The 16,680-nt window shown below is 35.6% G+C and overlaps 1 protein-coding gene across 1 annotated transcript in view; it reads right to left on the bottom strand.

Annotated features, from left to right (window-relative positions):
• WDR72 (WD repeat domain 72) overlaps positions 1-16,680 on the bottom strand; it is a 196,210-nt gene that overhangs the window by 123,842 nt on the left and 55,688 nt on the right. Inside the window, exon 13 of the mRNA XM_060095295.1 lies at positions 12,665-12,867. Within this exon, the coding sequence (XP_059951278.1) occupies positions 12,665-12,867 (203 nt within the window). The remainder of the gene's footprint in view (positions 1-12,664; positions 12,868-16,680) is intronic.

The raw sequence follows: 16,680 nt of genomic DNA, 5'->3' as shown, positions 1-16,680 counted from the left end.
TTTTTCTTTATAATTTTGGATTTTATCTGAGGATGACTACAACTCAGATGAACAGTAGTTGAATATCCATTTCTGAGGCTGTTTTCTTTCCATCCAGGTCATGCTGGTGGAAGTTGAAAGACTAATTCATAAACTGTACTGTGTGTTCAACAGATTGGAAAGTCACACAGCTGAAGAATATGTTCAATCTCCACCCAAAGATAAGCATCAAAATCAAATTTAAAATTCAGAAGGTATGCTAACAGTAGATATTGTCCCCAGCTTAGGAGCTACAATAAAAATTACATAAAAATAATACTGATTAATAGTTTGAAATGTATTAACATCCTGAAATATTAAAGGAGATATTTTCTAGGTTTTGACTATGCTTCCAGGTGTCCAGCATGTAGAACTCCCTGAAGGAACAGACAGGGTGAAAAGGTCCCAAAGAGAAACAAGAGTTTGATTCAAACTTCAGAAACGATTAGTACCAGAATAGCTAATCAGGGCACTTAAGCAGATGTTGAATGTTATAGAACCAGAAGAAGAGAGTAATAGTCCTAAGACAGCAGTCACCGTGAGTTAGAATGATTCCCATCTATATGCAGAATTGTAAGATTGCCCCCAGTATTCTCAAAACCTGGCAAAGCATATCTTCTTCCAGTTATCCAACCAAACAATAATCTAGGTACTGCCATGAAGGGATTGTGCTGATGAAATTAAGGTTCCAAATCAGTTGACTTTAAGATAGGAAGATTATCTGAGTTGTCCTGACTTAATCACATGGAGTTTTTGAAAGCAGAGAGATTTTTATGGCTGGTGGCGGAGGGGGAAGTCAGAGATTCAGAGTACTAGAGGGACTCCCTACATAAGAAGTTCTCCAGTGTTGGCTTGAAGATGAAAAGACTGTATGTCAAGGAATGTGTGGCCCCCCTGGTCGACAGCCAGCAAGGAAACAGGGACTCCAGTCCTACAACCAGAAGGAAATGAATTCTGCCAATAACCTGAATAAGATTGGAAGAGGACCCCAGCCTCAGATGATACAGCAACTGCAGCCCACACCTGCATTTCAGTCACATGAGACCCTGAGCAAACAACCCAATGTCATGCCAGATTCCTGGCACAGAAGAAATGGTGATATAATAAGTGTAATTTGTTCTAAGCCCTTACATTTGTGGCAATTTGCTACATAGCAACAGAAAACTAAAACACCTTCATCTCGAAGGGTTCAGGTAGAAGAAGCCACAGTGGTCATTAGTGAGACCACTGGTTCCCAAAAAGAGGCAACCTGGAAGGCAGATGTATACTAAGGAGGGTGATCAGACAGAGAAAAGAAAATTCAGAGCTCCAAGCAAAAGCTAAATCCTATCAACTATCACAGAAAAGCCAGGGAATTCTGAAATTCTGGGACTATAAAAATATCCATAACCAGCTTTTAGTACACCAGATCCCAAGCTCTGTTGGCAAAGAATCTTCAAGAAGATGGGATGGGGAAGTGAAGAGAGGACAACACAGGAACCCAGCCATGAGAGAAATCTGGCAGGTCAAAGTCTGGCTACAGGATCCATCCACAAGTGGATTCAGCTATACTGACACTGAGAGAGCAGAGACAGGAACCAGAAAGTCTCAGTTCTGCCTCTAAACCCAATTTACTGTGTGATTCAATCAAGACTGGGCTCCAAAATTCTCCTAAGAAAGAAGAGAACAGATAATTTGACCACTTCTGGTTCTAACAGGCTACAATGCTAAAACTAGGAGTAAAGGGTCTGATGAACCTGTCTCCCTCCATTTACTACTTTTTATGCATCCAGATTATTATTTTAGTTCAAGGAGCAAAAAAGGAAGTAAGACATTTGCTACCAGACAATAAATGTAGAGGGCCAAGTTTTATATAATAGACCTCTAGTGGGAGCTGGGAAGAAAGTAGTAAAAATGAGTACAACTTCATATTTTGTAAGCTTTCATAATAGCTTTCTAAAAACCAGCAGGTCTCAGACAACACGTGAAGACAAAAAAATAAAACCTAAAATTTTCAGTTATATTTGGATGTGCATGAAGTTAAACACGTGTATAAGAAAGGCCCTGCTGCTCACAGCAGCCTCTTATGACCATTTTTAAAATATCTGATAGGAATAATCATACCTGGACCGAAAGCTTACGCAGGATATTTCAATTTAGGATAAAAACCTGTTTCCAGACTAATACGAGGTTCATAGTATGTAGAAAATTACAAAAAAATGTAATTTATGTCATTATTTGTATTTAATGTCATGAATGCCATTTGGGGATGCAGAGAACTGGTTTGGTTGTGCCTTCAGGATGTCACTATTAAAACCCAATTCAGAAAAATGGATGAGAATATTAGCTGGATATATTTTTCAGTAAGTTCATGCTCTTAGTTCCAATGAATAAAGCTAAAGTTTGTTGTTGTTGTTACCATCTTTATTGGAGTATAATTGCTTTACAATGGTGTGTTAGTTTCTGCTGTATAACAAAGTGAATCAGCTATACATATACATATATACCCATATCTCCTCCCTCTTGCGTCTCCCTCCCACCCTTCCTATCCCACCCCTCTAGGTGGTCACAAAGCACTGAGGTGACCTCCCTGTGCTATGTGGCTGCTTCCCACTAGCTATCTATTTTACATTTGGTAGTATATATATATCAGTGCCACTCTCTCACTTCATCCCAGCTTACCCTTCCCCCTTATGGACAACCTGGAAGAAATGGAAAAATTCTTAGAAAAGTACAAACTTCCAAGACTGAACCAGGAAGAAACAGAAAATATGAACAGACCAATCACAAGCACTGAAATTGAAACTGTGATTAAAAACCTTCCAACAAACAAATGCCCAAGACCAGATGGCTTCACAGGTGAATTCTATCAAACATTTAGAGAAGAGCTAACACCCATTCTTCTCAAACTCTTCCAAAATATAGCAGAGGAAGGAACACTCCCAAACTCATTCTACAAGGCCACTATCACCCTGATACCAAAACCAAAGATGTCACAAAAAAAGAAAACTACAATATCACTGATGAACATAGATGCAAAAATCCTCAACAAAATACTAGCAAACAGAATCCAACAGCACATTAAAAGGATCACACACCACGATCAAGTGGGTTTTATCCAAGGAATGCAAGGATTCTTCAATATATGCAAATCAATCAATGTGATACATCATATTCACAAACTGAAGGATAAAATCCATATGATAATCTCAATAGATGCAGAAAAAGCTTTCAACAAAATTCAACACCGATTTATAATAAAAACTCTCCAGAAAGTGGGCAGAGAGGGAAACTACCTCAACCATATATGACAAACCCACAGCCAACATCGTTCTCAATGGTGAAAAACTGAAACCATTTCCATTAAGATCAGGAACAAGACAAGGATGTCCATTCTCACTGCTATTATTCAACATAGTTTTGGAAGTTTTAGCCACAGGAATCAGAGAAGAGAAAGAAATAAAAGGAATCCAAATCGCAAAAGAAGAAGTAAAGCTGTCACTGTTTGCAGATGACAGGACACTATACATAGAGAATCCTAAAGATGCTACCAGAAAGCTAGTAGATCTAATCAATGAATTTGGTAAAGTAGCAGGATACAAAATTAATGCACAGAAATCTCTTGCATTCCTATACACTAACAATGAAAAATCTGAAAGGGAAATTAAGGAAACAATCCCACTTACCATTGCAACAAAAAGAATAAGATACTTAGGAGTAAACCTTCCTAAGGAGACAAAAGACCTGTATGCAGAAAATTATAAGACACAGGTGAAAGAAGTTAGAGACAATACAAACAGATGGAGAGATACACCATGTTCTTGGACTGGAAGAATCAACACTGTGAAAATGAATATACTACCCAAAGCAATCTACAGATTCAAAGCTAAAGTCTTCATACATACATTTTGTTTTTACCAACATAGGGGAAATATTCCATGAGAAGAGATACTTTCTTTTCTGAGAATTGCTTCCTGTTACGTTTTTGCATTTGCTGCTTTCTTAGGGCCAATTTCAACTTAAGTCATTGGTACAGAAGGAGTGCTCCTGTTGGGATTCCTTTAAATGGGTCCAGATGGTACTCTCAGTCTATAAGTGACATTACCAGCTTTCATAAAGAAAGATTTTATTCTCTTTCATTTCTTTCCTGTTATAAGCCACTAACCCTTTTAGTTAACTCAACATCTGAATTTCTATAAACTTCATTTTTTACTCCTCAAAATATCATCCATTGTGGTAGTCATCAAAAATAGGATATAAACAGAAAATATTCCTGATGTCAGACAATGACTTGGTTACTAAGAAAACTCCAAGTTTCTGTAAGGAGTAACATTTCCCATCATCTTTTAATCAGAACCAGCAATTTGCTCAATAACAGAACATCTAAATCCACTGGAGTGAATTTGTATCCCAGAAGATTTAGACCTCTTTCAGTAAGTTGAATAGGTCCATCTTTAGGTCCTACAAGAACCTGGCCTTAACAAATTTGGAAAGTCACAGGGTTTTTGTTTTTGTTTTGCTTTTAATTACAACTGAGAAAAAAAATGTAGGAAAGAAAAGAAATGAGGGAGAAACAAAAAGTCTCTAAATGGTTATGGTGGGTAATATGGTAGGTACATTATTACATAATATATATTTTCTAAAATATCCCTATAAAATTATTGTGCAAATGGTGTCAAATTTAAAGACATGCTTTAATAAATTATGCTGCTCTGTCCCTAGATTAATCTAAATACAAAATAAAACTGCCTGATATGTTTAACTTTTCGTCATGTTTCTAAGATAGAATCCTCATCCACAAGTCAATTGATGACTATAATCAGAATATTTAATTCAAGAGAAAAGTTATAATGCTAGATTCCCATGTTTCTTACAGGACTGATTAATATTGTGGGGGTGGGGGAAATACTGAGGTAAATCTAGGCTAAATCTAGTGCTAAAGAACAACATAAACATTTATTCAGTGAAAAGATTTACTTTAGAATTAACAGAAGGGATAACATTTTTTGAAACCAACTAAAATCAAAGCAGAACAAACCCTTCTTCTTGAAGAAATGAGAACTGCCTATCAGCAATTATAAAAACAGTAACGCTCACCTTGAATCAGCCTTACAGGTCTTTGTACACAATTATATTATCAGCTTTATGAATTTTCAGTTGCTATCTCAGCCACAAACTCATAAATGCAGAGTTGGTCAGTAATAGGAAGATGGCTACTTTAACAGCTTTCACTGAAAGAGGCATTTGAGAAAGTACACATTCCACTAGCTTTTCCCATGTTAAAAGTAACAGCTTTTTCAAATCCTGCTTAGCACACCTTAGACGAAGGCTTAACGACATCTCAGGTAAACAATAAAAATTCAAAATCAAGTTCAGTCAAAACTAGAAATAATTTAAATAAATTATATCTGCAATTTAAATAAACTATATTTCCATCAGTCTGCTGAAAGGTTTTTACACCAGGAAATTTTTAAAATTAAATATTGGAATTTGAAGTAAACTCTGGAAGTTTTTTTCTCATTTGAGTATATAATTTCACTGCCTCTTCTGTATCTTAAATATAACATCTAGCAACAGCAGAGAAAGCCAGTGAAAAAGGTCCTTGAGTGTGGTTACTGTAATTAAAAGATTCAATATCTATTACTGCCAGCCAGGTATCATAGCAACCCTGTATTGCTGAAAACGCTAGAAAAATCTTCAAAACCAGCAAGACTCTGCTTTAGGGAAATCTTCAACAACATTACTGGCTGTCAACATCTGTGGGTGTTGCCATGGGCACAGCCACAAAGAACCCTGCCATCTGTACAAAAAGGTACACACAGAGAGAAGATGGGAGGACACAGAAGATAAACTGATAAGAGAATCAAAAAGAAGAAATAATTTCACTGGCAATATACAATAGGCACACAATTTTGAGTCCATGTTTTATACTAATTCTTTTCTATTGTAGCTGGAGAATCCAAATTCAACTTAACTGTAATTGTGACTAAACATGAACCAGGGGGTGGAAATAATATCCTAAAACTCTGCACTTGTACCATTTATCACAAGTCTTAATTTGAAACTCAAAGTGAGTTACATTTAAAATAATACTTAAACTTCCACTTATAAACCCTTGATAGTTGTTTATAAATCTACAGAAGAGAAAAGAACAGGTTACCATGAACAAGAACCCAATATTGATTTCTCGGCAGTGCAGTAAGGCATCTCCATTCTATTTGGCTGCTGTCAAAGCCACTCTTTAACAGCTGGAGTCAAATTGCACTATTTACAGAAAGAGCCCTTGTCAAGTGGACCATAAGTAGCCTAACAATACGCTATTCAAATGGCACTTTGCCACACAAATTGCTGACTTGATGAATAACCTATGTCAATGACTAAGGCTAATATAAAAGTTTCATTTTTATGAGAGGTTTTACATTCACACATTAAGTAAGCTTTCTTTGAAGAACTATTAGGCTATATATTTCAGGCCTTTGGACGCTGAAAATAATTAAAATCTGTTTAAATACATCAAGGGAACTTGACAACATTAATATGGATCTGGTGTTAACTACATTTGTCACACGAGTCAGAACAGTGCCCTTCTGTTTCTGGCACTCCCCACCGGCACGTGCAGCACAAAGCCAGACTCAGACCAGCCGTGCACCATGAAATAGGAGCATTCTCCTTTTGTGCCTCTGATTTACATGGCCAACGAATGTTTAGATACAAGCAAGGCTTTGAAGTCCTGTGAGGAAATTCAGGGTTGCTTCTGTGTGCGTGGCGGACAGCTGGAGTCATTTAATGGTGTGGGGTTCCTACTTTTCACAGTGACTCTGAGACCCCCTGAATTAGTTTTGGAACAAAGCTGTGATATGCTTTTCAGAGTTTTCCTCAACACTGAGGGAAGTTTGTATCAAAAATGCTTAAACTCATGCTACAAAATAAGAAAAGGGCTATCCTTTATAAAGCAGCTACAGAAAATTGCGTATTACAGAAATTTTTTTGACATACAGTAGTTAAAATTACCATATAAAATGCTTATGAGAAATGGTTACACTGTCAAAAACTTGTACCACTTCACATGTGTTCAAAAAGCAAATTGACTTCTATATTTCTCTGCTATTGTATATTTCTCTATTTTATCTCAGGACAGGTGATATCATTTAGGCACTAAGTTTTGAGTTGGGATTCACTAAATTAAAATACTTAAAAATCTTAATCCAATGTTAACAGAGAGAAATTCCTATATTTTCATGAAGGGCTGGCATGTCTAATAATAAAAATCTGTTTTCTTTTAAAATTATATAAAATTGATGCAAAATATTGTCTACGTTAGAAACAATAGGCATATGCTGTTTGTTACATTAAAAAGAATACTGAAAATTAACTACTAATCAAAAATGTGAAAATTATCATTCTATATTCAGGATTTATCCCTATATAACACAATTGTTTTCAAATAAATATTATTTGTTCTTTTTGTAATAATTCAATTTTGATAATAAAATATAGATAGTTTAATGAAAACTGAGTTAATCTGCAACATGCAATATTGCCACAGTGAATTATTATTTCATATTGATACATGTAAATTCGCAGGTGAAATTTTCAAATTGCACAATTAAGAAACTACTCTATTCCATTTTGGTTATGTTTCTGTTTCATAAAATGTAAAAGAACTAATGTTGCATTCCAATAAAGTAATATGTAGTAGTAGGACCTGATTTTCTATTGGTGGCCTACTAGTACACCATCTGTGTTTTACAAGAGGTAGCAGGATAAAGCTCTAATAAGATTTTTCAGCAAATGGCACCAAACAGGCATCACTCTAAGGTCAACTAAAGGTTAAAAAAATACAAACATACTTCTAGAAACCTCAACTGGAACATAAATAAATGTAAATGCATTATTTATAATCAATTTTATATATTTAGATAACGATGCATGTATAAGTGCTTTATTTAAAGAAAATTTCATTTTAAAAAATCTTGCTTGGATTAGGAAGCATAATGTGCACATTTGTTTTCCACAAAGGGCAGATTTTCAAACACATCAATTTCATGAATGCTGTCAGGAAACAGACTTGATACAAGGGCTTTTGGATTACATTCCTCATAGTGCAGAAGAAGTTGGGATAAATTGCTTTATTAAAAATTTAGATATCTAGGGAGGGGGTAGGTATTGGCTATTTTGCTAGTTCCTCCAAGTACCTCATGATTTCCAAGTCTAGAGAGGACTGACTAGATCAGAAATTGCAAATAATGGCCAGCGAGTATCAAATGTGGTCCACTGCTTGTTTTTGTAAATAAAGTTTTATCAAAACACAACCACACTCATTTGTTTAAGAACGGTCTGTGGTGGCTACTGTGCTCCAACAGCAGAGCTGAATAGTTGCAACAGCAAAAATACGGCCTGCAAAGCCTAAAATATTTACCATCTGGTCCTTTACGAAAAAGTTTGCTTATCCCTGGTCTAGTTCAACATTTGTCCAACATAAATAAAATGCAAACTGCATGTGTAATTTTAAACTGCCTAGTAGCCATATTGAAAAACATAAAAAGAAACAGGTGCAATTGGTTTTAATAATATATTTTATTTAAGCCTATATATCAAAAACATCATTTTAATATGTGGTGTTAGCCAAATTTCAAGTGCTCCATAGCCATGTATGGTTAATGGCTGCCGTATTAAACCATGTAACTCTAAAAGAGCAACCAGGGGGAGCTGTTGGGGACCCATTATACAGAAAATCAGGGGTTTTTTTAAAAGGCATTTCCAGGACATTACAGTGGGTCTAAATTGTGGCAGTTAAAATAATCCTGTTTATTTTTTTACTCATTTTACAGACAAGAAGTGTGGATAAAGAATTTAAAAGCAACCAACAGAATAATAGACTAAAAAGACCTTCCCTCGTTAAAATCTGATGAGGTAATGAAGAGTTCTGCCATGTAAAGATGATTTTAGTAAGGTTGTTTATTTTCTACTTTGAAGCTAAATTCCTCCCACTGCAATTTAAACAGTTTTTATCTTGTTTTATCCTCAGCAGAATCTGAGAAAAGCAGTTCGCCATCACTAATATGATATTGTATTCCTTTAAATCCTTTAAGACTCTGGTCCTCTCCTACCCCAAAGATTTTTCTTTGCCTAGCTGCACAAATCCAACTCCTTTGGCCTTTCTAGTTGGACCCATTTTTTTTTTTTTTTTTTTTTCTTTTTGCGGTATGCGGGCCTCTCACTGTTGTGGCCTCTCCCGCTGCGGAGCACAGGCTCCGGATGCGCAGGCCCACGGGCCCAGCCGCTCCGCGGCACATGGGATCCTCCCAGACCGGGGCACGAACCCGCATCCCCTGCATCGGCAGGCGGACTCCCAACCACTTGCGCCACCAGGGAGGCCCGGACCCATTTTTTAAATGTTCTATTGTATTTGTTTTTCTCTTTAAAACCTTCTCCTAAATCTATATGCACTCTTCAAATGCAAGAAGGAAAAGTGGACACAGCATCCTAATAAATGCAAAATATTGCCAAACACAAAGAGCTCACCACACAGATATTACATGCTATTCTTCCTTTTAAACAGTTCATGCTACCATTTGAAAATATTTCACTTGTCTCTCATTGAAGTCCATACCAAAAAATTCTGAAACACAGAGTAACCCTACATAGTTCCAAATTTTACAGGCTTATTGTCCCTCATTTTTCCCAGCTCTGAAATAAGGGTGATTCAATTCCCCTTCTTTAAATCTGATTTTTTTTCTTATGAAAACTAATGAAGCATTTTACTATATTAACAAAAAGGAGAATGGAGAATTTATAAGCATTCTTGAAATTTTATGCTTATCAAATTCATAAATAAAAGATTAAGATAAAACAATCTTAAAGGCTTAAGTCTAAGACGATGAGAAGATATGCAGTACATAATTGGAGAAGATATAACTTAGAAGAAGCACAAATAAAAATAGCTCTACTCAACAGTAAGCTCAATAATAAGAGAAATAAAGTACATAGAACAAAGGAGGTGATAGTCCTGTCTAATTCAATTCTCCACCTCTGTAGAGAGTAAAAGTTGGAAATTGCAGTCATCTAAGGTAAAGGGCAGCAGCTAGGAAATGAAGTTGGAATCAGCCTAAGAGTAGGAAAACAAGACCCCGGCATTTTATTGCCTCCTGGAGTCAAGAAAGAAACAAAATTATATAAAGAAAATGAAATCTATATATACTATTATCACTACCTAAACGATAGCTCTGAGGTCCTGCAAGAAACAGCAGTCAGTTTACCTTCTGGGAATTAAACTAGTAAAATAGGCACTTGATGAATGAGATTTGCTCCTGCAAACCTTAGGCATATGACATGCACGAGTCAAGAGATATATCCAAGTTCTCATCCACTATTCTAGCATATAATTTCCACTATAAAATACAAATTCTATTGTGAAAGAAAAGCAACAAAGCCACATTAAGATGGGAATGCTTGGCAGTCAGCTGGCCTCACTCACTGGGCTTTGTTTACCCCAACCTTAAAATACGTTAATAGAAGTGTGGTTCTGTCTCCCACTTTAGGAGACTAAGGCCCTATCACTTTCAACTTCAGTTGTGAATGTTAAAACATTTCATCATATTGATATAATTGTCCTTATAAAACATGATTTCCTGAGAATTCTCTGGTGGTCCAATGGTTAGGACTCCGAGCTTCCACTGCAGGGGGCACAGATTGGAATCTAAGGTCCCACATGCCACACGTCGTAGCCAAAAGAAAAAAAAAAACATGACTTCTTTCAAGTTAAGAACATGAAAAACAGACTTGGAAAATCTAAAAACAATTAGACTAAATGAGAAAAGGAAAAAAAGAGAAAAAAAAGCTGCAGCCTAATCACTGGTTTTAACATCTGCCGGAGAAAGCATAAACAAAAGTAGCTGGCCTAAAGAGAGAAATCCAAAATTTAGAAAGTTTTCAATGTATATCAGCCTTGACCAAGGGAGATAGTACCCCATGGGCTGAAAGCATAGACTGCATTATCTTCTTAGAGCTCAGTGAATGAATACCCTGGGGCTCTGACTCCATGCCCATCAAGGAATCCTCTGCTAAAATTCCACCTCCCCGTTCTCCCTCATGCTCTGTAGCTTTGCTCCTGTGAGACTGTGCTGAGCAATGAACTGCCATCATATTTATCATTATACGTTAAAAAATTGTCATTCTAGTTTAAATATTCATTTCTTGGGTGTTTGGTTAGTATGACTCAGTTCTCAAAAGGTTGACAAACTCTGGCCTCACTGATAAAATCGAAATATAGTCTGTAAACCTAAAAAGCTGAGGCTCATATGCTGGTGCCCTCACCTCCACCCCTGAAGCTTTGAGGCAAAGCTTAGCAGCCAATTGGCCTTTCTTAAATAATGACACATCCTTTTGCCTCTAGCTACATACATACACATGAGATAAAATAAAATCTTATTTAATGTCCTTATTAATGTTACTTTAAGTCTTCATAATATCATTAAAATAACAGAAAATGTTAACAACATATAAATAAAAATCAACTAAAATTTGACTTAGAAACCCCACTTCTGGAAATATATCCCACTAAATAACACTAAATATTAAAAAAAAAAAAACTTTAGGTTCATAGTTGTGTTAGTCCTAAACTGAAGCATAAAAAATAATCCATATATTAAGCCATAGGAAAATAATTTATATCAGTATAGTATATACACAGTATAGAGCATGATGCAGTCATTAAAAAGAAATAGACATTATTATGAAAATATGTTTACATAAAAAAATACTGGGCTTCCCTGGTGGTGCAGTCGTTGAGAGTCCGCCTGCCAATGCAGGGGACACGGGTTCATGCCCCGGTCCGGGAAGATCCCACATGCCGTGGAGCAGCTAGGCCCGTGAGCCATGGCCGCTGAGCCTGCGCATCCGGAGCCTGTGCTCCGCAACGGGAGAGGCCACAACAGTGAGAGGCCCACGTATCGCAAAAATATATATATACTACATTACATATACACATATAAATGCCACAGTTGCAACCTGAGGAGGGGATAACTTGGAGGTGTAGATGACAGAAGAATGGAAGTATCCCTTAAAGAAATCAGATTAAATTGCTGTGTCATGTTTAGAATTGAAAAATAATCAAACTCATGCAAATTTCTGTGACATTGGTTAACGTGGCTTGAGAAAATGAATGTAAACTCCATCGTTGTGTGTTAACTGAGGCCTGGAATCCTAAAGAGCTAGTGATCCTAGAGATGCTGAGTATACCAAAAGAATTGCCCAAACAATGAGCCAGTTTTTCTGATGTTTTTTGGTTTATTTGTAATCAGCATTTTAAAAAGAGGTCAAATACCCAAGTGAAAAAAAAATTGATCCCGACCACAGAATATAATTTTCCCCCCTTTTCATTGAAAACCATCTAGAATTCAAGGATTAATATAAAACTGGCTCAATCTTGATAAGCCAGGACCTGTCTTATCAAAAAAGAATGCTATAGTCATTCAAAAATAATAATAACTCAAAAAGTTATCCTGATTCACCCAAGATTGCTTGGTAGGTACGTCTGGTAGATGCGATCATCTCTGAGTTCTTATCTTTGTGCTGATATTTAATGGCCACATATTTATGAAAGCACATTACTTCTGACTCAGGGTTGATAATGTTCTTCGTGAGCAGCAGCTTGATTTTCACTTACCTTACATGAAGACTCCACCTGCAGACCAGGGCAAGGTATTGGCCCAAACTGGTAGGAGCTGGGTGACCTCTGTTCTACACTTTTGTGCTTACGTGTCTCTGAGGCAACTGGAAGTACAGATTCAGGCTTTAGAAGCTGTGAATCATCACAACAATTAAGAATAATCCTTGCTCTTTCTCCCGTTTCATGTCTTTCCAAAGTGCCTGGAAAACAAGATTAGAAATAAAAATTTGTGCAAAATATTTACCCCCAAAGAATGAAAAGAAGAAACCACTTGTAACACAAAATCACAATTCTTTATCATGCCTTACTATCTCCTTGCAACCAAAAAACAGCCTGGAGCTTTCTCTAAATTATTCAAATCATCATTTTACAAAGGCTGAAATTATAGACTTGAAAAATTCATCTTCTTCTTTGTGCTTTTTCATCCACTGAAATCAACAGGGCATTCAATAGTCGTTAACAGTAAAATCTCATACTTATTATACAGTATGCAAGTGATCAATAACAAACAACTATGGAATATTTTAGTGCTGTCCCCTAGTGTTCCAACTCACAAACAACAGAGAATCCACAGTGCTTTGCTTGGGTTCCCAACCTTAAAATGTTTCTATTGGTAATACAGCATTTACGTGAATAGGGGAAATAAGAACAGAGATGCCCAAGTACCCTCAGCTTCAGGAATGCTGGCCACTCTAGGGTTTTGTTGCTGGTGGTGGTATTGCTGATATTGTTGCTGTTATATATTTTGGCTTTTATTTCTTATTTTATTTGGAGAGAAAAAAATTATTTTGCCCTCTTCTCTGCCATTCTTGCAGTTTCAGAATTTCAAAGTACTGACAAGTTCAATTTACAGTTAAAAGGAACAAGTATGAAATAGAGCAAAAGTGTCAGAAAACAATTCACAGAGAGTGTTTTTATAAAATACAATGTTATGACACTCAATGGAATCTTGATAAATATCAATTAAACATGACCACTGTCTCAATTCAGTTACGAGTTCATTTGTATTATTCATACTGTATTAAATATATACTATCCTACTAAATAAAGCAGCTAAGGAAAATTAACTTGACATAAAATCTAAACACAGAATTTTATTTCTTATTATTCCTTTCCTGCCAATGAAAAAAGAAGCAGTTGTACTGTTTGCTAAGAAGGAAAAAGATCATTCTTACTGACAGTATTAAGAAAAAAAATGATTTAAAGTAATTACAATAAGAAAATAGGAAGAATGCTTCTATACCCCTATGTCTTTAGATAGATTTGAAGATAATGACTATTCAGTCCTTACTCATTTCTCCTTCTCTCTTCCATATCTTTCCTTTTCAGCAATAAGCTACCTTTAGTTGGTGCTTTGGATTCTGAATCACTAATAGCTACTATGCTAAAATATTGGGGAGAAATTTAGTCTCTGGTTTCTTAACAGTGATATCTTTTCATGATAACATTTCTACATTCATAAATTAACATCTTTAACATATAAATCTTAAAAATGCTACTTCTCTAAGCTTTCCTTTTCCATCAAGATTGATGTATCTTCAACAAGTAAACTGGGCAACAACATCAAGAAAATCCTCTCTCTTAAGGACGACAATAGAAGAGCTTCTCAAACCAAAGATAACAGTAATTACTACAGTTATTACTTCTTCGTGAAAATAATTGTATTCCGGAACTTGTGTCTGAAACATCTAAAATTCACTGTCTTTGTGAGGAGTCTCTATAAATACGGTGTCACAATGGGTATTTTCTTCTCATAGATTTTCTGTGGCTACTCAAACTATAATGCAGAGTAAACAAGAATGACTCGAGCCTGGTCCCCCTGGAGCTACTTAAAATCTAATGGTAATGCAGAGGCAAGAGACATCTGAAAACTAATTTGTTATAATATTTAAAGTAACACATAAGTTATTTCCACTCCAAACTAAAAACCTCCCGTTCTCACAAATATTGAGCCCTTGTTTTTGTAAGCAATTGTTCCCATCCTGACTAATTATTAAATACTTAAAATAATTAGATCATTTTGTTTCAAAGAACTAGTTGAAGCACAAATGTGATAAGGGGGAGTGGTTACAGTGAGTAAGTTTCTTTAAAAGTTACCATAGACAAATAAGTAAATTGCATTTTTTTCTCCAAATGGCTGCAAAAAATTTTATTTGCTTAATTATAATGACATTCTTCAAGGCATATCTACTGTCTTTTTTCCTTTTTTATTAAAGTATAGTTGATGTACAATATTATATAAGTTACAGGTGTACAATATAGTGATTCACAATTTTTAAAGATTATACTCAATTTATAGTTATTATGAAATATTGGCTATAATCCCTGGTTTGCACAATATATACCTGTAGCTTATTTTATACCTAATAGTTTGTACCTCTTAATTCCCTACTCCTATATTGCCTCCTCCTCCTTATCTTTCCCCACTTGTAACCACTAGTTTGTTCTCTGTATCTGTGAGTTTGCTTCTTTTTTGTTATATTCACTAGTTTGTTGCATTTTTTAGATTCCATATATAAGTGATATCATACAGTATTTGTCTTTGTCTGACTTATTTCACTTAGCATAATACCCTCCAAGTCCATCTATGTTGTGGCAAATGGCAAAATTTCATTCTTTTTTATGGCTTAGTACTTCATTGTATGTATATACCATACCTTCTTTATCCATTCATCTGTCAATGGACACTTAGGTTGCTTCCATATATCGGCAGTTGTAAATAATGCTGCTATGGACACAGGGGAGCATGTGTCTCTTCGAATTATTGTTTTTGTTTTTCTCAGATATATACCCAGGAGTGGAATTGTTGGATCATATGGTAGTTCTATTTTTAGTTTTTTGAGGAACCTCTATACTATTTTCCACAGTGGCGGCACCAAGTTACATTCCCACCAACAGTGCAGGAGGGTTCCCTTTCCTCCACATCCTTGCCAACATTTCTTATTTGTGTTCTTTTTGATGATAGGCATTCTGACAGGTGTGAGGTGATATCTCATTGTGGTTTGGATTTGCATTTCTCTGATGATTAGCAATGTTGAGCGGCCTTTAATGTGCATAGCCATCTGCATGTCCTTTTTGGAAAAATGTCTATTCAGTTCTTCTGCCCATTTTCTAATCCAGTTGTGTTTTTTTTGATGTTGAGTTGTATGAGCTATTTATATATGTTGGATGTTAACCCCTTTTCAGTCATATTATTTGCAAATATTTTCTCCCATTCAGTAGGTTTTCTTTTTGTTGTGTTGATGGTTTCCTTTGCTGTAAAAGCTTTTAAGTTTAATTAGGTTGTATTTGTTTATTCTTGCTTTTATTTCCATTGTGTTAGGAGACAGATCCAAAAAAATATTGCTATGATTTATGTCAAAGAGTCCTAGCCACAACCATCAGAGAAGAAAAAGAAATAAAAGGAATCCTAATTAGAAAGGAAGAAGTAAATCTGTCACTATTACAGATGACATGGTACTATACATAGAAAATCCTAAAGATGCCACCAGAAAACTACTAAAGCTCATCAATGAATTCGGTAAACTTGTAGGATACAAAATTAATATACAGAAATCTTGCATTTCTATACACTAACAATGAACTATCAGAAAGAGAAATTAAGGAAACAATCCCATTTATCATCATGTCAAAAGAATAAGATACCTAGGAATAAACCTACCTAAGGAGGTAAAAGACCTGTATTCAGAAAACTATGACACTGATGAAAGAAATTGAAGATGACACAAACATATGGAAAGATATACCTTATTTTTGGATTGGAGGAATATTGTTAAAATGACCATACTCCCCAAGGCAATCTACAGATTCAATGCAATCCCTATCAAAATACCAATGGCATTTTTCACAGAACTAGAACAAATAATTTTAAAATTTGTATGGAAACACAAAAGATCCAAAATAGCCAAAACCGTCTTGAGAAACAAGAATAGATCTGGAGCAATCATGCCCCCTGACTTCAGACTATACTAAAAAGTTAAAGTCATCAAAACTGGCGTAAAAATAGGCACATA

Source organism: Mesoplodon densirostris, chromosome 4 (genome assembly GCF_025265405.1).
Source record: "Mesoplodon densirostris isolate mMesDen1 chromosome 4, mMesDen1 primary haplotype, whole genome shotgun sequence".
In the NCBI taxonomy this organism is placed as follows: Eukaryota; Metazoa; Chordata; class Mammalia; order Artiodactyla; family Ziphiidae; genus Mesoplodon; species Mesoplodon densirostris.
This window is presented reverse-complemented; position numbering and strand designations above follow the sequence as displayed.